The following is a 25,437-nucleotide window of genomic DNA, read 5'->3' on the forward strand; positions in this document are numbered from 1 at the left end:
ATAGGTTGAGCCATTTTATTATGTTCCGTCTCTGAGCACATCAATTGATGGGATATGAAGCGAATGTAATTTCACTATCAACTTTAAATTTTTTATTCTGATGTGGTACTCCACCATGAAGGAAATTAATACAAAAAATCATAAGCTTATATCAAAGTCTTACCATAAATTAGCTACACACATTTAAAAGGTAGTCCTGTGGGTTGACTTTATGTTAATATATTCCAATAAACTTGGATATATATTTAGGCAGAGAAAGATTGTTGCCATGCATGTAACTTTGTAGAAAAGATGTAATTAATTACATGATCATCATAAGATAAACTTTCTTTCTTTTCAAAGTCTTTAAAATGCAAGGCAATCTATGTAGTATTTTGTTGACTAATAAATATTTTGCTAATTTATTATATCATGTAGCGATACTAGCTTATTTACATTAATACCTTTGCATATATCTAACGATCATGCACCAATTTAATATTTTACTATGATCTTTTTCTAAGCATTCTAATATGAAATTATTCCACCTATACTTTTGTTATTTGCTTATATGCTACAATTTGAAAGAATGTAATAGGATATTGTTTATCGGTTACCAAAAATTATAAAATTTGCTATAACAACACCAGACAAGATTGTTATTTTCATTTTATTTTGGCTTTAAACAATTTTTCTCAAAAAGTTAAGTAATTTTTTTATATCTCTATTTTAATATATATATATATATATATATATAATAAAAAAGTTAATATTAAGAAAAAAGCTATAGTGAAATTACGGTAAGAAAACATCTATTTTCTTGGAGAAAGGGATAGAAAAAATCCTTGAACCCACAAAAAAAGAATTCCCAAACAATATATACCCACAAATTGGCTAAAGATTGAAGAAAGAGAACCCATGACTCATTAATTTTTTTATTTGTCTACCCTCTTTTTTTTAACTTGATAATTTTCAATCCTATGCCTACCTGCTCTATTTAAATCTCAAATCTTACCATCCATACTCTCCCGCATTGACATTAAAGCATCTTCTTTTAATTAACCCAATCTCTTTCTTCTTTTTCTACTAATCACTTTGATCATTCCATCCATGGCAAAAGATATTAAATTTTTTAGAATTTATTTTATATAAAAAAATACTAGTGCAAGTTTTTTCTTTCTTTTTTATGAAACTTGTTTCTTCTTTTTAAAAGCATATTTTTTACCAATAGAAAAAGGTATTCCAACTTTTGGCTATATTTACTTAATTTTATATCTGAATTATATATTTTTTACTTCTACTTTAATGTTATTTAATTTATATTTTTATTTTTTAATTCTATAATATTTCTAGAAAAAAATACTTTTTATTTTTAAAAAAATTACTTATATTTATTTTTCAATATAGTGCGTATTAGATAATTAATAAAGATATTGAATTCTCTACTTATACTTGTTATATCTATTTTATCATGTATAATTAATTTTTATTTTCATTCTACTTCTATTTTATTAAATATTTTATTATTTTTATACGATATTTTATCCTTTTACTTAAAATCATGATCGTTCTTTGTTATATATTATCTAAATTTTTATTACTAAAGGTCTATTGCATGTACTTATATGTAAGTTGTTAAAAATATAAATATGGTGAGGTTGTGGCAGTTGTGATGGAGGCAATGGAGATGGCAGTGACATTAGTAGCAATGGCAATAGCAATGGTATGTTAGAGGTAGTGATAATTGCTACAACGACAGTAGTGGTGAAAGTTTTGATAATGTAATAGAGGTGACAAAATGATGATGGTAGTATAGTCGAGGTGATGGTGCCAAGTGGTAGGGATGGTGGTAGGATATCTAAATCTGATGGAGGTGACGACAATAATGATAGCAGTGTGATGGTGGCTATGATGGTGTTGTAGCAGTAGCAATAGCGGTGGAGACAATGATAGTGATGATAGTGGTAAGACGACATTAGTGGTGGTGATAAAAGGTATAAGTTTCTTATTTTTAAAAAATTAGAAGAAATTAGTGATGTTTGTGGTAATGTTTAAGTTGGATAAATAATTATTTTGAAAAAAATTTCTAGATTAGCATAATATTGCTTATATTATTTAAAAAAAATATTCGAATATCCTCTCAATTTAGAGTCATTTTTATTTAGTATCTCTCTAATATAAAAAGTTTAAATATGATTTTGAAAGTTACTCAAGTTATTCAATATGGTCTCATAGTCCATGTCCATTTACTTGAGCTTATAGAATTGTATCAGTTAATGGTCATATGACAATTATAAGACTAAAATATCATGAACTAAATAAGGGCTTAATATTGGGGTTTGGCAATTCTCAAACTCCAAAATTATAGGGATGGTGGTAGAAAGGGCAACACGATATTAAAGCATGGTGGCAACATCAATCATTATAAAGATAGAAACCCCAAATATATAAACTTTAAAAAAAATATTGAAATTAAAACAATTAATAAGGGTATCACTATTTTGATATAAGTCAAAATGCTTGAAATGGTTGACTCTATAAAAATGGCAGTAGATCATCCAAGATTGTCTCATTATTACAAAACCCTCATTGAGAAATCATCATAGCCTCCTTATGTGGAACCCACAAACAAAATAAAGAAGAATAGAAGCAAGTTCAAAAAAAGATTTATCCTCATGATGGAAATGTTGGAGGAGATTGAGGGAGAAGACAGAGCTAAAATGGATGAAGGACCACATTGATTTAGTAATAGTGGAAGAATTTGTTTATAAGAAGAATGCAATCTTCTCCAATAGCTTGATTCCCAATGTCATTCATCTCCTTAGCTATATCAGTATTTCCATCCTATGGATGCTACAGCTAAGTAGTGGCAAAGTCTTCATAGGACCTACAACACATAAAAAAGAGAAGGCTATTTCTATAGTGCTCTAAAGGATAACATCATCTTTTATCCAATAAAAAACTCTGGCCATTCGATTTGATGTAAATGATCAAGACTCATCCACTGGCAACTGCCTATAGCTAATCATGTGCATGGTTGGTACTGTAATTTTCTCAAAATCTAGGATCAATTTTATTTTGACACAAATGGTAAGGAGAGTAATTTAATTGAAGTTGAGGGTTTTTTTTTCTGAATGGTCTTTTCCTCTCTCAGCTCGATCCCTACTCTATTGATGGGGCAGCGAATCTCCTCACTCAATACTTTGATGGAGGCAACAACCTCACCTACTCATTCTTGCTAGTGAAAAATCCTTATTTATCTATTTGAGCTTTCAGTTCCGATGGTGGAGCTTCGTGCAATTTGGATGGATATCATTTTTGCTAGGCAGCAGCTTTATGTGGAGAGAATTTTTCTGGAGGATAATTCTGTCACTGTTATCTTGTGGATTCAAGGAGGCACCACGCACTTTGAGGTTCATCCACTCATCCAGGATATTTGGACTTTTCTTTATCAAGTTATTATGGTGCGAGTCCGACATGTCTTCCGAAAAGTGAACACTGCAGCAGATTGGATGATGGCTTTTGTCGCTGACCATTCTGATAATTGGCTATAGAGGTATATACGGTGATGACTGTCTGCAGATCCTGCGAAATTTTATATATTTTGATTTTTTGAACTGCTCTCGTACTAAATTGGTATGACCGCTCATTTTGTACTAAAAAAAAATTACTTGAATGAAATAAAAAAAGTTAAAAAAAAATAAGAAGGATAGAGATGACGGATGAGATCATTCTTACTATGGAGTTGCATGAGGTGACGGATGGAGGCGAAACAACATGGAGACAGGCACTGATAGGAAGGTGGGTGTCAATGAAAAGACAAGCAATGACAAGAAGGTAGGCAAAAGAGATGAATAAGAGAAAATGTGGAGGTGGATGAAGATGAACCAGTGAGGAGTCGGATGACAGTAGGAAGTAACCACCAGTAAGGAGGCAGACGATGGTGAAGAGGTGAGAGTGAAGAGGAATAGGATCCATTAATGGGGCAGGAATCGACGGTGGGGGACCGTTGAAAAAATAAAAAATAGATATATATTTTAATAGAAAAAGTCTGACCTAAGAAACCTTTAGATCTGATTGGATTCAAAATATCTAGCTTAGCTCAACGAAGTCAGAATAGTTTTCTGAAAAAAATAAAAAAAATGACAATTGGTTTATAACCTGCCAAGGATAATTATCTTGGATCTTTCTCATCTTTTTATAAAAAATAAGAAAAAATTATAGTAGCACAACACAAGAAAAATTAATGGTATGGACTGCGAGCAGATCAAACCTGATAATAGAGACGGTCCAAGGGGTAACAAGCAACTCGTTAGTAGTCCAATACCATCCAAAAATCTACCCTCGATCGTTGTAGACCAATGGAGATTATAAGAGGAAAGATGAGAAAGATAATCACAATCCAGCCAAAACCCACCGGGCTCCCCTAGAAAATGACAAATATACCTATAACTATCCACTTTTTTACCTTCACTAGCACTACATCATCTTGTCATTTGAAGAAACCAAGGGCAATATTATCTTATCTCCCCCTAAACCCTAAACTCTCGCTTCCCAATTCTCTTCCTTACGGCTTTTCCTTGTATTGGCCTCCAGTCAATGTGGAGCTTTGTTCAACCATTGTAGCTCATTGCAGCTTGGCCCATCCCCTACTTTTAGTACCCATGCAAGGAGGACTTTAACTTCGGGCTCTCAAGGACTGCCACTCTCTCCTAGCCGGTGCTTGGGTTGAGGCTGCAATTGAGGCCCCTCAAGGTCCATCCTAGTACAAATGCCTTCAGTCCATTTCACTATTATAGTGCTCCACTGCTTATAAAGTTATCTTCTTGCAAGAAACTCCTATGGTTTATAATATTTGATTTGATTTTTTTAATATGTTTTACCATAATTAAATATGAAAAATTAGAATCAAAGTTTGGGTGTACGAAAGTAAAGGTCAAATCAAGTTTATGTAATGAAATTAAATCAACTAGTCTTATTATTTTGATAAGATAAATGAATATCTTTTGAGCCAAAGTACTTGAATAATACTAATAATTATACGACTATGATTCAAGTTTTGATAGTTTTTATGTCTGACTTAAACCATTCCATATGAAGATTTAAAAGAAATACACACAACAATATGCTTAATTGAAACATGTAATATGGATGCAGTTTATAAATTTCATTGTAAAAGGGATATGGATTGGAGTCATCCAATTACTTTCTCAAGGTTTTAAACATTCAAAGATGCCCATCTTTGTGGATGTAACTAACCAAAAAAAATCAAACACATAAAAAGCCTTTCTGATTATGGCTAGAAGTTATATGACTGACTACATGGAAAAAAAATTAAATTCTAAGGGTACCACCATGTCCCCCAAACCCACCCCCACTACCTCTTCCCCTCACACACATATAAATAAACACAGTAGCAAACCCAAGAAAAATTGATGGTATACGAGCAAGTCAAACCTGATGATAGAGAGGGTTCAAGGGGTGACAAGTAGCTATTAGTAGTCCAATTGCCACCTAGAAGTCCTCCATCCTTGGTTGCAGATCAATGAAGATTATAAGGGCAAAGAGGAAAGATAGCCATAATCCAACCAAAACTTACCTGGCTCCCTAGAAAGTCACAAATATACCTATAATCATCCACTTTTTTACCTCACCAGCACCACATCATCTTATCATTTGAAGAAACCAAGGCAATATTATCTTATCTCCTCCTAGACTCTAAACTCTTGCTTCCCAATTCTTTTCCCCATGGCTTTTCCTTATATTGGCTCTAGCTACGGTGGCAGCTTTGTTCAGTTATTGCAACTCATTGTAGCTTGACCTATCCCTTGCTTCTAGTATCCTTGCAAAGAGATTTTAACTTCGGGCTTTGAGGACCGTCACTATCTCCTAGCTGGTGCTTGAGTTGAGATTACAATTAAAGGCTCTCAAGATTTGTCCTAATACAAATGCTTACATCCATTTCACTATTTACAGTGCTCCGCTACTTATAAAGCTATCTTCTTACAAAAATTCTCATGGTTTATAATATTTGATCTAATTTTTTAATTTTTATTACCACAGTTAAATATGAAAAATTAGAATCGAAGTTTGGGTGTATGAAAGTAGAGATCAAATCAAATTTATGTAAAGAAATTAAATCAACTAGTCATATTATTTTGATAAGATAAATGAATATCTTTGGAGCCAAAGTACTTAAATAAATAACTAAACATAAATGGCTGTGATTCAAGTTTTGATAGTTTTTATGTCTGACTTAAATCTTTCCATGTGAAGATTGAAAAAAAAAAACACACAATAATATGCTTAATTACAACGTATAATATTGATGCAGTTTATAAATTTCATTGTAAAAAGGGATAGAGTCATCCAGTTACTTTCCCAAGATTCTAAACATTCAAAGATGCCCATCTTTGTGGATGTCTAGTTTGTTACTTAACCAAAAAAAGCAAACACATAAAAAGCCCTTCTGATTATGATTAGAAGTCATATAATGGGCTACATGGAAAAAAAAATTGAATTCTAGGAATACCACCACCCACAACCCCACCCCCACCGCCTCTTCCCCTCTCTCCATGTGTGTGCTGCCCGTACGTGTGTGTAGGCGTGCTAATTCCAGGGAATGCACATCAGACCCTAGTTCCACCCTACAATGGGCCCAACCTCCAACATCAACTTCCCTTTTACCAGGGTGGATCCTTCCTCCCATGCCTTTTTCTCCCCACTCTCTGGCAGGGCATGTGTCATGCACATGGTAAATACTGGAAAACTAAAAAGGCACATGGAAGAAAGGTTCTCAAGGGGCTCACAAAGGACAAGTTGGAGGCCAGGCACAGGCTCTCTACTCTTGCACAGCTGCATCTGGACACCTTAAGAATGATTACCATTTGAAGAGTTCAATTAATTAGGATTTCAATTAGGATTGGATGTATTACAATAGGAGTAGACTACTAACACCAACAAAAAACACACAATAAGTCGATCATCTGCTTCTTTAGTTTCATCTGCCCACCAACCTACTTGATAGATTAAATTTCCTAGAAACTTCTAAGACACTGAACAGCTGGTGTCTGGGACCAAAGCCTGGCATGAAAGACACATGCATAGGAAAACTCCATATGGAAATGGCTCCCTTTCACATTCAACTCACCCTTGAACAAAGTTCACATTTCCAAAAATTAGAAACAACAAATGGCCATCTTTTTTATGCACTCAGACTCGAAAAATCTCAAGTCCAACATTCCTTAGATCAATAGAATGCTGCATGAATACATATATATAAAGATATCTCTGGCACAAATTATTGGTGGCAATATATTTTACCAAGTTCATAGCAAGAATATCCAAAACTTGCATGCTAAAGATTTCTGGAGTTGCAAAACCGCAGGCTGAAGCAAGACATTATGCTGAATGACCCCAACTAAAGTTATTCTTTGACAAGCATTTCACTCTCCTTCACTGAGGATGGGAACAATCAGTGGCTTCAGCTGTGCAAGATATACAATAGCCCACCTAACAATAAAAATAGTAGATGGTCATGAAAAATGTAATGGAATAGATGTTTAAATCTGAGCAAATGATTATTAATGACATATTGTTGTAAGGAAATGTTCCCCATTGTCATGATAACTATTTTGGTGAACTGTTCCTTTTTGTCAGAAGAATTTCAGATTCAGCAGTTTTTGCTCGCAGTATCAGTCAAAAAATCACAAAAAGTAAATACATTCTCAAAAAAGAAAAATAAATTAAGCCATGAAAATCTAACAAACTGAATTTTTTGGAACATTGATTGCATGGTTTTACTATATTTGGATTGAAAATCTGAAATTTAAAACTCAAGATTGCAGTAAAAAACTCAACAGACATATGGAATAAGCTAAAGTGTAATATGGTGTTTAATTATTTGATAGCAACATAATTTTAGATAACTATGGATATTACTAAGAATAACTGTATATCAATATGAACATAAAATAAATTATAATATAGAGGATTTGCAAATGCAACTTTAATTAGATTTATTTCTTTATAAGATTCGAACTCAAAACTCAGACCCAAGCTCTCTCAGGGTAAATAGAGGGGGAAATGAACATTTTTTTCTCATTTTTCATTCTATTTCTTAATTTCCTCTTGAATTTCTTATAGCCAAACCGTGCTTCCAATGCTTTGGAAAATTGTAAAACATCTCTCTTTGATCGTAAAAGTTCTTTCATAGTCTATGTTAATCATCTTCATTAGGCAAAGTAGCACTTCTAGGTGTTTGATTGTCCATTCTTGATTGTCCTGCCCTCACCCTAATTTCATCCAGAATTCTTCCATCCTACTTCTCAAATATATATGGCTTTCTCATCTTTTCCCATCAATCACTGATCCATTCATAATTGAATTACTCTTTTTCTTTATGAACTTGTATCTTTCTGAGACTTAGGAGAACATTATTTGCTTCTCCATTTAGATGTACTTAGACAATGCATGACAAATAATTGCTAAACTTGGCAAGTCTGAAAGATTACTTGAAGGACTAACTTGTATAGACCCAATGCTATTATTTAAAGTAGATTCTTCTTTGAAGTCCAAAAAATTGAAAAAAACTAAAAATCAATATAAATACCCCCATATAATTAGATAAGTGAATTTCCTAATGACATATAACAGTCATATAATCAACATATAATAGCAAGGGTGATCGGGTGGAGTCAATTTGCACTGAAACTGGACAAATACTGGCTGTGTCAGCTGAAAATGCTCGAATTTCCCAAGTCTTAGCAAAAGGTGATCCATTTCGGCCCAAAAGTATCTGTTTTAGCTGAACTTAAAACATTGTATTGATATTAACGCACAAACCACATGCGAGATCCCAAATAAGACATCATATATTCTGGCAAAAGTAACAATATAATCTTCATTTTCTTTTCAATTCCCAAGATGCAGAAGCATATGCTAAATCCTAAATGCTATCTAAACTGGCAGCCGTATTTATGCTCCTAATATACTATTTCCCTGCATAGCTCAAAATTCACATTTCTTTCCCACCGTGTGTTCACCCTTCCAGGATACCTTTAGCCATTGTTTAGCTGGTGGTTTTGTGTGTGTGTGTGGGTGCGTGTGTGCGTCTGACGAGGATAGCATGCTAGTGGTGTGTATGTCTAACAAGAATAGCATGCCATTACAGCTTACCATTAACCATTGAGTAGCTGGTGGTTTTGTGTGCTTGCGCATGTGCCATTGCAGCATACCTTTTAGCCATTGTCTAGTTGGTGGTTTCATGTGTGTGTGTGTGTGTGTGCAGGAGTGCATGACAATGATAGCATGCCTTTGCATGTGTGCACGCATGACAAGGATAGTATGCCATTGCAGCATACCTCTAGCCATTGTGTAGCAGATGGTTGAGGAAAGAGATGCCAAAAGGAGTCTGGAAAAAGTTTGCAAGGTTAGGGAAACCACAGTTCCTAAAAACTCAATTTTATTGCAAGTCACCTCAAAGGAGGATACAATATCCCTTGTATAAGAAAAAACATTCCGAGCCATACACTTGATTTGTGGCATGAAGTTTATATGCTGATCGTTCCATGTTTATATAGCATGTCCAAGCATCCAAAAAGCTCCTAAAGATAATGGCCCTTCAATTCAGATGAAAGTGTGTGGAAGTTGGAATTTATGAACAAGGGTTGTTCAATTGATTTCCAAACCTAGGGTCCTACATTCTCTGCATTGTTTAAAAGTTTGCATCGAGGTGCTTGTAGAAATGCAAGCAAAGGTGAAATCTTCAATGGTACATTGTTACCTATAATTTAGCAATCATTTGCATAATTAAAGAATTGTGTGCTTTACAAAAGTAAAGCATTCATGCAATGATCTATATATACATATACATATATACATATATATATATATATGTGTGTGTGTGTGTGTGTGTGTGTGTGTGTGTGTACATATATATATATGTATATATATATATATACACACACACATATACATATACATATACATCTATGTATGTATGTATGTATGTGTGTGTGTGTGTGTGTATATATATGTATGTATGTATGTATGTAATGTACGTATGTACGTACATACGTACGTACGTATGTATATATATATGTGTGTGTGTGTGTGTGTGTGGATGCTTGTGCCCCACAACCTGCAAGCAAGGGAAAACATAATCTTGCATAAAATCTTAATTTTTTGAACATTAACATGAAGGACATTTCAAATAACGGAGCAAACAAAGCAATGTCTGGGGTTTATTTAGGAAAGGTGGAAGCCCACTGCTTATATTAATTAATCATATAAAAAACTATAGAGGTTTGATGGATATTAATAAAATGCAAAGACTTCTTTAAGCTGTTTAATCTTAAGCTCAAAATCATAGAATGTAAAACATTTAGATGACCCTTGCACCCCTAGCCAAGCAATTCCATGCAATTTACTAAGTGGGAAGCAGGATGCTAGCAGAAGCAAATCCAACTCCAATCCAGCAAATTTTTGGAATTGGAGACAATTTGGTTTTGCTAGGAAGCATGTCCAAAAACAGGGTTCTTTTTCTTTTTTGCACCATGGGGGGTGGGGTAGGGTGAGCAGGTTGGTCAGCAAAATAAGCATGCCATGAAATAACAAGCCATGATGAAAAATCTACATTGTAATCCTTTGTGGTGGTTTGGGGTGGTGGGGGGGTAGGGTGATCAGGTTGGTTAGCAAAATGAGCATGTTGTGAAATATGACAAGCCATGATGAAATGATGCCATCTGTTGAAAAGAGAAAAAGGCAGGGAAATCCAGCATGTGAACATACATCATGCTGGGCTCTAGTTGGAATGATGTGCCAAACTTTATTGAATATTGTACTTATGCATATGCAGGAAACATGAGAACTTACATCATCCAACAACATACTGTTGCAGTGACAACCAATGTAAAACGCAACCTGCATCATCAAATTGAATCAGTCATAAGCCAATGAGTGTGGAAAAATTCTTTCTGAAACAAATAAAACTCAAGATACATATGCCAAAGATCAAGAGTAATAGATTTCCAAATAATCACACAATCCTCCAGTTATGGTCATTTAACCAAAATCACATATAAGACCCAATCCGCCCAATCGATGATCCAAATAGAAAAAACTACTATTAAACTTTTGCAGTGTCCTGATATGGAAAGTGTTGAACTTACTCAAGAAGTCTATATTGGAATAGATTTTATGCATCAAATAGCCTTACACAAGATTATGGCATACCATTCTTTATTTTTAACTTGGTCCTCATAGTTACAATATTTTTAATTTGACTTGTTGGTTCCAATGCTTTAGCAATCAAGTCATTTGGTAAACACTATAAGAGCATAGTCTTGCCTTTTGACTGAGGTATGCTTCTTCTTCACAATAGTTCTAGTGCGGCAATTATGAGACTTCATCAACTTGATTAACATAGCTCTAATAATCTTCTAAATGGGCATATTCAGTTGAGGAGCTTTGCAAGATGTGACTCTGGATTTTATCCAAGAAGAGAGGTGCAGTGCCTTTAGCTATCCTTTTAACTGTTCTCCAAGAAAAGAGAGAAGTTTTATAGCTTTTTCTTTATCAGAAGACTTTTCTTACATTACTAAACAATATTGTCTAGATGCAACAACATCAACAATCAAGAAGGATCAAGCTTAACTTTTTGTCTGTGTTTTATTGTTTAAGGTTTTTTGTTCATTTTCAACATTTTCAAGGTCTTTTGAGCCTCTTAAAAATGTGCAATACCCGGATGCCTCTTCTTACAAGTTTTTAATGAACTTTTAATGAATTGTTTCTTCTCTCTCTCCCCTCCTCTCTTCCCTTCCTCTCTTTCTCTCTTTCTATCTTTTCTTCTTTGACCTCCCTCCAACAAGACAAAGGAGAGCCAAAAGGAGCTCTCAGCTCTCCTATTTTATGTGCAAAACCTTGCTGTCTGGGGCTATCTAGTATCTGTCTAGTGAACCGCCAGTCCCAACCAGTACCAACCAAGATAGTTCGGACATCTCAGTTCAAGACCGAGCCAGTACCCAGAGGTCATCCCAAGTACCATTTTTCTCATCAGAATAGTATCTTACCAATGTGTTGCTGATCCCATCAGGATGGAATCCTTATCCATATTGCTACATGGTGAAAACATGATCTTTTTCATGATTAAAATAAAATACCAATAGTATGGACTTGCTAGCTCATTAAGTTGTTATTTTACAGGACCGATTTTTCTTTGTAATTGTTAATGCTAATTACTTCTACCATCCCCTGCTCAAATTATTTCTTCCAAGTCATCCATGTCTACTCTTGTTAGTTGACCTATACTTCGGATAACAAGATAGCAGCATTCATAGTTGCAAATGGCTTATGATGACTCTTATATTTTAATCTTATTGTTTCTCTCATGTTAGTCATGCTAATCATGAATCATGAGGCAGTTCAATATCCCCCCTTTGTGTGGAGCCTTGGGCTCTTTAGTAGACATACCCAAGGCCTGGATCCTTATCAACATTTACTCTTCTATCAACTACAAGAGAGTATACATCATTTTGACCCACTTTGATGGTTTAATGAAATGAAGAAAAGCTCGTCTACCATTCAAGGGTTCAGTCAAGAGTATGATATGCACTATGACAAGAACTTCACCTTTTGGTGAAGTAGTATTACTTAGACGATCTCATCCAAGGAAGGCAATACCATCTTGAACCATCCAGTTTGGGGTATACCGAACCGTATTGGGCATGGACCGGCATAATTCTGCCGCTCAGTTCAAGAATTCCAATAAAAGAGGGGGAGAGGACAGAGGGGGGGGGAGAGAGAGAGAGAAAGAGAAAGAGAGAGAGGGGGGGAGAAGAGGAAGGGGGGAGGAGTGTGCTCAAAAGCCCTCACCTTGTTGGATATGGGAGGCCATAGGGGTTGCCCCTATTCCGCCCTTAAATTTCTTAAGTGAAGTCGCCAACCTATGCGGTCTCCCGTCTACAGAAGAGATGAGGCTTTCGAGCCCATGCCCTCAACCCCTCTCGGCCTCTCTCTCCCTCTCCCTCACCCCTCTCCCTCCCTCACTCTCTTTCCTCTCTCTCTCTCTCTCTCCAGCTCTAACTTTGTTGGTTGGATCCAGAGCGGCATGGCATAGTACCATACCATACTGCTGGGCAACTAGTATGAGTCTTGGTATTAGTACATCCAACCTTGATCTAATCCATCTTCAAAAATTTGCATTGACACAAATCTAGAGATGGATGTACATAAAAAAAAATCTAAATATTTGGTAGAACATTGGATTTTGGTTAAGACGGAGTAAGAGTCAGATTCTTCCAACATTGAGTTTGACTCACATTATCTTATGATAATTAGAAGTGGGATCTACTTGTTCTTGTAAGAATGAAGGCATTAAAAACTTGGTGAAATGTCATATCACTTTGTTCTCGAGCTATATTTGAGGTTTTGGTAGAAATATTTATTATGATAGCAATTGTATAGGCAAGTGATCAACTATAAAATTCATATTTTATATCGACGACCAATAGCAAAAATTTATGAGTCATCACTAATATTTACTACCAGTACACATTTTTAACACACTTCTGATCACTTTTCACATATGAAATGATGAGCAGCATTGCTACGACTATTTGAGTTAATCAATTCTGAATAAGTTGGCACTAACATCAAAGAAGCACTTCTCAGATATATGTTAGCTGAAACAACTTCACAAGTATTATTTTTTTCATATTTTCAATTCAACATGTAACAAGTCTTTATATACTTCCCTTTATCTTGTATTTTTGCTCTTGCCACATATGATACTTGGATACACGTCTGATTTGATTCTCATGTCCATGTCCTTGCAACTTGGTGGTGAAGATGTCGACAATTTATCGTAATTTTAGTTGTCACAATTTGTGCTAAATTTATTAATCAAATTGATGTGAAGAATACCCTCTATCATGATGACTTTTATGAGGTCTAAGATGCAACACTTTTGGTGATCCTTCGTTGTTCTTTTGGCATAATTCTTCTCCAACAAAATAGCAATTACTTTTGTTATTCTCACAAAATATTCGTTCAATAAGATAGCAACTGTCCTACCTAATGTCAATGATAATGCCTTCATCGATGCACATTTGAAGTAGTTCTTAGCATTTTGAGAAGAGACTTGGCCCTTCTAACTACATTTTGGGTCTTGAGGCTGTATGCTATCTCCCAAAATACAAATCCTTGTCTCAACAGAAATATAACTATCTTTGATAAGCACCCCCAGAATGGATACTCATAGCATTTATACAGTAGTGGAGCTCCATTGAAGGTTTCATCACACTAGCCATACTCTATGATTAACAGCATATGCATGGTACATTGGCTTTCTTAAATTGATGACAATATTGTCCACCAAATTGTGCAAGTTTGTCAGTCCCCCAAACTCCATTAATTGCAATTATTGTAAATCATTAAAATAACTTTATCATCTTAACATTGGAACAATTCTCCATATCCATCATACAACTACTGAGAAAATAATGCTTTGAACTCCTGCATATCCATCATATATCTACTGAGAAAATAGTGCTTTGAACAACATGCATCTTAGTTGGTTCCCAAAATGAGTTTAAGATGAGATTCCTCTTCGTCCTCAGCTACTCTTTGGGTCTTGAGAGTGCCTTTCTTCTTCAGAGACACTTGCTCTCATAACAGAAATATAACTCATCTCTAATCAACCATTCTGTAATAGACACCATAATGCTAGTACACCAATGAAACAATGAGGTTTTGGCACATTAATGGCAATATATGTCCAAATCCAACTCAGCATTGTCAACTTGCAAGTGGGTTGTTCGACTCACCATGACCATGTGTTTGTGATGCTAGAGTTGAGCAAGTCTGTCAGTGGTCCCCAAACCATTCAGGAATGAATTAATTGGTTTCCTTACACATTGTTCCGTACCTTTATGTAATTACAACTTACTTTCCCTTGTCCTTCGCCTTTATGCAAGGGCTAGATTGGGGTCTCGAATAATAACAATTTGGCTATGCATCAAATAACTCAACAGACTAGGCTCGATGATCTTTGTCTTCTTGAGATATTCCCCCATCTTGCAGAACTGAAAGCACAATGTATCATCATGCTCTATTACCAAAAGTAGTAACAACGCATGATGGTTAAATTTCTACAAGAGCTCATCTAGCCTCATCACCTTCTCTTAAATGTTCGTGCTGCATATACAACTCTTGCTGTCATGATACAAGCTTTTACACTGTTCTCAAACTGTTTTTGATAAGTAGACTGCCACTTTATCCAACATGTCTACCATGGTCATGTCACTTGCATCCAGTCTACTGAGTTGCTGGTGGACCTCTTAAAATCGTTGCTGCAAACAAACTACCTACTAAGCATTCGATCACTGATTAGTGATTGCTAATTAGGTAATGAGTATGAGGGAGATATTAGACAAGCTCAGACCAGACCAGATTTCACATGTATGCACTATGTCCATATTTCAGTGGATTGAGTGCTCCACACATTTCAATCCTAATGTCAACAGTACAATGGCATCAAGAGGCAGACTAATTATAGAGTCTAAATCCATTGTGAAATCCATTGTGTTGATGGCTTGTTCCTACTCTAAATTCTTCATTGTTAAACACTTCAACCTTCCAATATTCTTTTTCCATATATCTGCCTTCATGCAAATCCTTTTAGTTTTCCGAGGAAACAACAAATTGCCTTAAAATCACTTGAAGCTACTTAAAGCTATTTAGCTACTACAGGCCACCAAATCATATAGGCTTGGAATCTCTAGTATGATATGTTAGAAGAAATCCTCCCCTTGGTTGTTGATGAGTAAACCACAGAAGTTAATAGAATATGGCAAAAAAAAAAAAGAAAGAAAAAGGTAACAAGAATCCAAAGAGGGTCAGCAGAAGCCGCACCATCAGAAAACTGATGCAGCAATAAGTTCATTCCGACATGTTTAAAATAAAAATACCAAAATAGGAAAGATGGGTCATGCATATGTTGAAGAACAATTAGTTTTCTTAGTTTAAGAGTGAAAGTGTTAAAGTTTTATTTCGTTCGTGATATGATACTGTTTTGAAGGTAAGAATAACCAACAGTCTTATGTGATAATATTTCTTTTATCTTTTTAGGGTTGATACGAAAAGACATGATGAAAAATGAAAGCTTGACCAGGTCATAGATATATCCACTTAGTTTATGACTGAAAATGAGGATGTTTCAGCTTGTTACACAGAACAACTTGATATGATGTCTAATTCTAAAACATCAGCAGATGGGATACTGATTTTGGGCTAAGAATAACCATCATATTCTCATACAAAAATATTTCTTTACAGATTTTTTCCAGGACTCATCTGAAAAGACATGCCAAATACAAAAGGTTTAGCATTTTATATATATTATAGCTAGGAAAGTCCAGGGCCAAGAAATCAACAGAAATCATGAAAGAAGAAAACCAACCGTGAAGCAGCATCATACTTTACTCTCTGTACCTGCTCTGTTGCACTTCCATTGCAGATCATTCTAAAGAATCGATGTTTACATTCAGCCTCAGGTACCATAAAAGCTTGACCTCATCTGATACCAACCCTCTGTTTATATCAAATAATCAAACCATGGACAAATCTATTCTTCATTGGCCCTCAACGGTGGATCTATAGTCAGTCAGCATGAGTTTCCTCATGTACAACTAGCTCATATGGTATTCCAATTTATATGCTCTTCTCACAATCCTCTACATATTCCAACTTTCTCAATGACAGATGGACTCTTGCATACCTCTCACACATCTCCCCCTACCTCACAAACCCTTGTAATGCCTTTATGGGAAATCAATATAGCTAAATTCATCGAGAACTTTAGTACAAGCTGCTCAGAGAGGACCTCTTGATGGGCTACTTGAGATTTATGTCACATTTTTTTGTCAGAGGCATGTTGTTTATCCTTAATATTCATATACAAGGATAAAGAGCCATATATGTATTACAAAGCCTATGGGTATGCACCTATCCTCCTTATACATCCCCCTCCCCCATCTATTTTGCTTTGTTTTACATTATATTATTCTATCCATTTTGACTACCACTCTATATTGTGCATCTTTTATGGTTATTTTTTTTAGTTCTTTCTAGGGCTGGTAAATGAGCAAGCTATTCACAAGCCAGCTTGTGTTCAACTCATAATTTGGCTCGACTTCATCTCACTTAGTTAGCAAGCGAGCCAAGCTAGAGCCATGCATAGCTCACTCGAGGTCAACTTTATTTAGCTCCAAATATGAATATAACAATGTTATATATATTATAGAATTATTATTATTATTATTGTATTAAAAGTATTTTATATTTATTTATTATAAATTAATAGTTTTTGAAGAGTGGAATATATTTTAATTAGTATTAAAATACAATTGAGAAAAATAGTCCAAACTATATAAATGAAAGCCTTGAAAGATCTTAAGCTCTCACTGTATCTTTTAAACGAGGTGTTCGTGAGCAGCTCAAGTTCGCCTCAAAATTTAAATGAGACGTCTCAAGCTCAATACAATTATAAAAAAAAAGTTGAGCTAAAGCCAAGCTTGGCTTGCTTGTCTTCAGCTCATTTACACCTCTAGTTCTTTCTGTTAGCAACTTCACCATCTTACTTTTATATGATGATATGTTTTGTCATTGTTCTTTGTTAGGAACTCTATTATTTAGGCTTCATTTGGATGCTAATAGATAACCACCTCCTGAATAGATTTAACCATAGGTATCCACCCCCTAACCAGCTAAGCAATGAATAAACTTATTTGTTGTCTGGTTGGTGCTGCCATGGTTAGTGGGATAAAGTTGTTAAAAAAATGAAATAGAAAGAGAGAGCTTTGGATTGTTAACTTTTCACCCTCTCTCCTCAAATAGACTTACCAAGGTTAACTAACTTTTTGGGCCTTTGAGCAAATAAATTTATTCACCACTTTTTGGATGGTATTTGTTTGGTTAACCAGATAAATTTAAGTTTATCCACCATTTAACCAGCAACTAAAAACAGCCTTAGAGGTTTAGGTGTCCATATTGATCTTGGTTTTCTCACTATATTAACCAATATCAGATCTCATTTTTTTTAACCAATATATGCACCAGTAATGCTTTGTTATTGCTCAGTAAACCTAAGTTTAACCAAGACTGATGCATCATCAATTACACATTTCATTGCTTTGTTTTTTCTTAACACATTTAGTATCAGTCCACGAAGCCTTGTTTCCACCAAAAGAACCAAGTGTTTGCTAATTTATATAAGAATGTTTCATGATATCTTGACTTATAACACGTGCACTTCATTTATCAATGAACTATTGTAAACGGCAAGCTCATTGGGATCTGCTTTCCAGGTTGAACTGCAATTAGCATTGGAACCACATCTGCTAATTTGACCACAACAAATTTATCAAACACTTCGAATGAATCAATTTGTAGCACACCAATATGGCAATAATTCCTGATTTCTTAAGGCATGTTTGGAAGTTGTTGTTTTTGTGTTCTTCCCTTACAATTTAGTTAAATATCAAATGGAGATTGACGTCGCAGATAGCATTTGAATAAAACTTCTGCAACTCCTTGCTTTTACCTTTTTTTCCCCCCTGAAAGCAATAAATTTTTGCGACCTAAAGCTCTAGATTCTAGAGGTTTTGTCAACAATTTTAGAAAACAGTCCAGTTAAACTTTCTTCATGGAATTTCGAAAACAAAAACAGAAAACGAAAGAAACACCAAACAGGCCCTTAATGATTCAGAATTCTATGCCTGTAGTTTTAGTTCTTTTTCCTTTTTCCTCTACATATATAACATTGAGCAATTGAAATCTTTTGTGCATAGATGCAAAAACATAAAACCACAAACATCAAAGAATACAAGATGCTGATACATACAACATTCAAATATTAAACCACAAAATTTCCACTAGTTTTTCTCCAAGGTTAAGGAAATTAGACCGTGTCAAGGTGATCCATCTCCAAAAGGCAATCAGATCGCCGCTTACGGCGATCGAAACACCAATACGACGGAGTCCAAAAAATATTCGACGGTTTCCGTCAGATTTCGTCATCTGAAATCGTAATCCAAGACAAACAGAAGAGAGCGGGAGAGAATAGAGAGACGCACAGATTGATGGAGGGGCCGCCGTTGCAGCAGAGGCGGACGGAGAGGGAGGCGACGACGCCCGCCAAGAAGAAGATGAGGGTCGTCACCAAGAAGCCCATCGCGAGGGATTCCGACAAGGCGACGGAGATTTCTCACCACTCGGAGCGCTGGCGACTCTGATCGGAAAAGCAAATGAAGATCGGATGCTTTGTTGCTGGTCTGAAAAGAACCGTGGAGGTTTTTGCTGTTTTGTTATGGGTGCAATCGGATCAGGCTCGATGGATCGGATCTGGTCGGATACGTAACAGTTCAGGTGAATCAAACCAAAAATTTATCATCCCAAATCCAGTATATTTATTAAATAGATTAAAAGATCCAAATTTGAATTCTAATTTTTTTATCAAATAGGTAATCTAATCTGGTCCATGTAACTTGTTTATTGAATGGTTTCAATTAGATTAAACAGATTAAGTGGATTTTAAAGGGATAAATAGGTTTAAACTAATTTTGCTACTCGAGTTAACCGGATAGGTAGGTTTTTAATTTGTTAATAAATCTTCAATGGGTCCAATTAATCATGGCCTGACCTAATTTTTAAGTAGATTAAAATGAATTAAGTGGGTAAAGGGTCTACACCCAACCCTGATGTGTTTGATAAATGGGTCTAAGACTTTTATATGGGTTGACCTATTCTTTACATTACATTCGAACTCGTAATTGTAGTTTAAGAGCTAGTTAGATGATGGTTATATGGCCTGAGATAATGATGGGAAATTGGTTTGGGTATTGGCAAATAAACTAAAAAGATCAACTTTGATGCAACAAAAGTAAACATGGAAGCCACTAACCAAGGGATAAGTAGTGATCAACCAAGATGGTAACACATAATCAGACCTAAAGGTCCAATGATGATAGTGGACCAATCAAGTCCTCGCTAGTACTAAACAAGTAGATATGATTGTGACTAAAAAAGATTAGTCAATGCAAGACGAGTACTGGCTTGAGGCTCAAATCATGTTTCACATATACTAGGTATAGGTTGATTATAAGTATGGCTTATCGAAGAGGGTAAATAATGATTCAAGTTATACATCAATGAATGCAACCTCCAAAGCAAGATAAAAGAGACGAAAGCGGTTGCTAAAAGGCTAAGACATGGAAAATGTATATGTTAGTAAAATCAACTATGACAATTGCCAAACAAGAGTAAATGAGGTAGTGGTTGCCAGTGCGGACAAATGTTGGTATTTGAGAAAGACAACTATCTAGAATTTAAGAAGAATACATATACATATCAAATTATAATCTTGAGAAGAGCCCTTTAGCCGTTAATTGAATCAATTACTAGCTCTTTTTATCACTTTATCTTCTAATTTATTCATAATATTTTTAATTTTTAGTTCGTAGTTTGTAGCTCATGGATCTTAGTCACTACTTTCTTTTCCAAAAAGATGGCACTCTAATAGCAAAAGATCTTGAAAATTAAGATAGTAGGATCTACCGGCATTTATCCCTATCCAAATTGAGGCATCGATAGTATGCCCATGTGTATATGCAGCCAAATTCATTAGCTTGCTCTCAATCTCGAAGAGAAGAAAGAAAGGAGCATCGATGCCCGTTTATGCCTAAACCCATTTATGCCAAACCCAAATCTACTTAGAGCAAGTCTGATTTGTGAGTCGAGCCATAGATTATCACTAAACAGGAATCAAGGAGATAAGGAGGATGCTAACTTGTTTTTTGTACCCAACATTATATAGTCTTGCTTGTAGTTGAGCACATGACAACTATAGTAGGATAGGTTAATTGGAGATTTTTTTTTAGTTTTAAGTAAGAGGGGCTAATCAATATCCTTTCTATTAGAACCCCAACTCATTCGCATGTGCTGACTCCAACTAAATCAAACCCTTGCCTCCCTGTCCAAGTGGCATGGAAAACTTAAATCTTGGGTTTTAGTTTATACCAAGTTTCATATATAAACCTTATTCCCTATTTAGAAAATAAAAGGTAACCTCATATAATGATTGTGGTTATGCTTCTTTTTTTTTTTGATAAATTACAGTTATCCTCCTTGATAGTTTGGATGTTGATAAAAAATAACAGAATATTGTTTGGATTCCAATCTATGCTATCCTATAACACAAAAATAGATCATACAATGGTAGAGATGGGAAGAGGGGGTCTTAAACCAATTAAAACTAGCTTAAGCTTTTATCATGAGACCTTCGGTATGAACTCTCTTTGTTTATGTAAATGTGAGGGAGATCCATCCAAAAATTTTATTAATAGTAATTATTTGAGTTTGAGTTGAATTGTGGTTGAGAGTAGTTGGTCGACCTACCTTTTGGGTATGACAATCAATCAGCATTGGAATGTGGAAAATAAGTAAAGAAGAGTTTGTGGGAAACTACATCAGGGGGGTGCTGTAAGAGAGCTCCAAGATGGGTAAAAATAACAAGACAAGATATTTACTTAGTTAACATTTTAGAGCTACCATCATTGCCATTATTTCTTGCTTCACCTTTCCATTGTAATTGGGGGTCCATTGTTCTAATGTTGATGCAAAATATTTGGAGATTATATTGTATAGGAAAGCTATGAACTACAAGACTCTCCCATTTCTCTTTTTTCATAAGATCTAATAGAGCACCATTGCAGTAATGTCCTAGGCTCTCTGACTTGTTTAGAGATGTAGCATTATTTATCTTCTAAGAGCTGCCGAACTGTATGTTGTTGAAATTCAATATTGAGCTTGCCGACTATTCTTTCTAAAGTATAAAGAAAATTCACAAGTGACAAAGAAGTAGTTTGCTATTTTCTCATGCCCGCCACTGAGTGGGTAGTGAAGTAGAGCATGGATGTTTTGCTTTAACAAGTTCTCAGCTGTGAGAATTCTATTGTGATATAGGAGTCTACTGAAAACTTGTCTTTATAGGAATCGAAAGTGGCCAGATGATCTTGGCAACATGTGATACCACTCCTCCATGAGACATTGGGATAGAAAAATATAGCAGCTTTTAACCGTGAAGACTCTTTTTGTGTCCCACTTCCATTCCACCTGATCATCGTTGTTCGTCACTCTTTCTTTTTGGAGGATATTTAAGAGTTGGTAAACTCTAGATTCACCATTGCCAAATAACACATTTTTGAAATGTGACCTTGCATTTGATGAGCTGTAAAATTCTATCACTTTTATTTCTAGATTCAAGGATTACATAAAGAGGTCTAAGAAGATTTCTTTAAGGACTCCCTCTCCCAACTAATGATTTCTTTAAGATTTCTTTAAAGTTAAACATTGATTGAATAATCTCAGATCTAACACTCCTTAATCTCCAAGAGATTTTGGTCTACATATTCTTTCTGATATAACCAAACAATGAGCTCCATGACGTTGTTTATCGCCTCTCCACAGGAATTCTCTCCTCTTTCTTTCAAATCTTTAAATCACTGCTTGAGGGAAAAGAAGGAAGACATCCAGTATTTTAAAATTGCACATAAATCTGTGTTCATCAGAGTTATTCTACCACCCATTGAAAGCATCTTTCCTCCCAAGATTTAAGTTTCCTATCTTTCTATAATGAAATACCAATCAGAGGCCTTGGATTTTGAGCAGTGAAGTGGAAATCCTAGATCCTTTGTTGGAAGATTAGGGGTTGCACAACCCAATAGTTTGGCATATCGATGACAATTTTTCTCTAAAATGCCTAGGCTGATCAGTGAACTTCTCTCAAAATTAATTTTCAAATTAGTTTTGAGTTCGTAAGAGTGTAGTATGAATATGAGGTTGGAAATATGCACCTTTGATTCACCACAAAAAATTAGTGTATCGTCTATGTACTAAATACCATGTGTGCTGCTTGTGATGTTAGATGAGTCAGATTCCTCGATGAGACTGTGACTGGTTGTAGCCTTTGACATGTGATCAAGGATGTCTGATGCCAAAATGAAGAGTAGGGGAGATGAAGGATTGTCTTGCTTGAGTCCTCCATGAATTTTGATCTGGTTGGCTATTACACCAATGATTAATGGGGCTATTTTTTCTGATTGAAGGGTGTTGTTGATCCAGGTGCACTATTTTGGCCCAAAGCCTCCAGCTTTAAAGAGGTCAAGCAGGAAGTTCCAATTGATGTTATCAAATACTTTTGCAAAATTTAGTTTGAGCATGAGGTTCCTTTGTTTCGTCTTTCTGTAATTCTATTGGCAGGACAAAGCTATCTATTGGGATATACCGACCGACGACACTGACGGACGACTCCGAGGGACGACCGACGGACGACTCCGACCGACGACCGACAGACAACCCCGACGGACGACTCCGACCGACGACCCCGATAGACGGCTGCCGACAATATCCGACCGAAGGTGTGTCGGTCGAACCGACCCATGCTGTTTCCGACCGACCGAGCGGTCGAACCCATATTACCGACTCACTGTCGGGGGTGGCAGCCGACGTCCGACTTAAGCAAGACACCAGACCAGCCGACGGTGTCTCCGGATCATCACCCGACGTCCCGGCAGCCGAATACCGACGTATGATCGGCCAGCCCTCCCAAATGCCGTACGACCGCTATAAGCTGCTGTCCTGTCAAGGACGTGCTGTGTGACCATCCTGGAACATTGTCCTGCCAAGGACATGGGTTGATTCTGACAACCCGCGGTGATTTGACAGCCCACGGCGACTCTGACAGCCTCCGACGATTTGACAACTCCTCCCATTGTCTGCGCCATTAATGACGGTGCCATGCCGCGCTCTACTATAAAACGGGGAAGGTAACAGTGCTAGAGGAGGTCCCTTCGAAATCTTTGGGCTTGCTCCCTCCCTCTCTCTCTCGCACCCTCTCTCGTTGAGCTCCTTGTTTTCTTTTCACTGTTGCCTAGTCTCCTCTCTGACTTGACCGTCAGAGGATCTCCGTCGGAGCCGCCTCCTGTCAGTGCGGACTTTCTTTTATAGGCGCTCGTTTCCGGCGACCAGGCGACGAGGGGATTGGCCGCAACACTATCAATTATCTGCTTTTCTTGGATAAACGCAGGCAGTGATATGTTCTGCTTATATGATGGAGGGTACTTTTGTAAATATTTTTATAATACCGCTAAGCAAGCTTATTGGTCTATAGTCCCTTAAAGGACTACAATCTTGTTTTTTTGGGCACTAGGGCCATGGAAGCATAATTAAGCCTTCTGATGCCTATTGAGTTGGAGTGAACCAGCAAATGTTATCTTTGATCAGGTTCTGAAATTTTTGAAAGAAGATAATTGGCAGTCTATCAGCTCCGAGTGCCTTATCTTTAGGCAAATTAAAGATTGCACTATTGATTTCATCCCCTTTGAAACCTCTAACTCACTTAGATCCTCGGATTCACTCAGGTAGATGGCTTCCCAATCTATGTGGCATTGATTTTCCTTAGGTATGAATTATCCTGGATGTAAGAGCAATGATGAGGTTTAACCAGGATTGTCGGGTCTAAATTCATCCTTAGGACAACTGAAGGCATTTGATATTTATCCCGGGTATAAATGGGGATAAACCCCCTCTATCCCGATTCCAGATGGGAGTTACGGATTCATCGAGATTTCCAACTCAACCAGTCATGTCAATTTAGCCTAATCGAATATGTGGGTCTCTTTCTCTTCTTTTTTTTGACCCTTTTTTTTTTCTCACGGTCAAAAGCTTTAGCATTGAGTATATAATAGTAGGAGGATTGTACAAGTTGCAAGCAAGACTTGGTCACCCTTAGAGAATGCTTAGTTGGGGAGAGTGGGAGTCTAGAATCGTAATCGAAATGGATGACTTCCATTCCGACCGTTTGGTTGGAAGAAGTTCTATTTCGATTCCAATTCCGAGGTGGAATGGGAATGGGTCAATCTATATAGGACTCAATCTTACTCTCCTCTATGGATTCAATTTTTCATTCTAATTCTGATTCTGATTCCGATCACGAACCAAATGCTTTGAGAGATTTGGCCATTCTGATTCCGATTCCAAACCATTCTGATTTTCATTCCCATTCTGATTCTGATTATGAATCAAACACCCCCTTAACTCTTTTTAGCTAACCAATCCATAGATTAGTTCGCTTGTTTGATTTGCAACCGGAATCAGAATGGGAATGAAAATCGAAATGACTTGAAATTGAAATCAGAATGGTCAAATCCCCGAAAGTGTTTGGTTCGTGATCGGAATCGGAATCGAAATCGGAATGAAAATTTGAATCCATAGAGGAGAGTAAGGATTGAGTTCTATATAGATTGAGTCATTCTCATTCCGTCCTGAAATCGGAATCGGAATGGGACTCCTCCCAACTAAATGGTTGGAATGGGAGTCATCCATTCTAATTCTAATTCCAGA

General features: G+C 36.2%; 1 protein-coding gene across 1 annotated transcript; it reads right to left on the minus strand.

Moving 5' to 3' along the window:
- Positions 1-7,157: 7,157 nt before the first annotated feature.
- Positions 7,158-19,330, minus strand: LOC105034125 (V-type proton ATPase subunit e1). Its single transcript, XM_073251482.1, has 3 exons — positions 19,113-19,330; positions 10,855-10,902; positions 7,158-7,491 (listed from the first exon to the last, which is right to left on the minus strand). Exons 1-3 carry the CDS (start codon positions 19,208-19,210, stop codon positions 7,425-7,427), a joined length of 213 nt encoding a protein of 70 aa, XP_073107583.1. The 5' UTR covers positions 19,211-19,330; the 3' UTR covers positions 7,158-7,424.
- Positions 19,331-25,437: the final 6,107 nt, after the last annotated feature.

The sequence above is a fragment of the Elaeis guineensis genome, chromosome 2 (genome assembly GCF_000442705.2).
Source record: "Elaeis guineensis isolate ETL-2024a chromosome 2, EG11, whole genome shotgun sequence".
Classification (NCBI taxonomy): Eukaryota; Viridiplantae; Streptophyta; class Magnoliopsida; order Arecales; family Arecaceae; genus Elaeis; species Elaeis guineensis.

Bases quoted from the DNA above. Each gene is read 5' to 3' on its own strand.
- LOC105034125 (XM_073251482.1), bottom strand. From the start codon at position 19,210: ATGGGCTTCTTGGTGACGACCCTCATCTTCTTCTTGGCGGGCGTCGTC. The intron at 10,903-19,112 runs GTGCGTCTCTCT...TTGATGATGCAG, and splicing joins GGCGGCCCCTCCATCAATCT to GTTGCGTTTTACATTGGTTG. The intron at 7,492-10,854 runs GTAAGTTCTCAT...TTTTATTGTTAG, and splicing joins ACAGTATGTTGTTGGATGAT to GTGGGCTATTGTATATCTTG.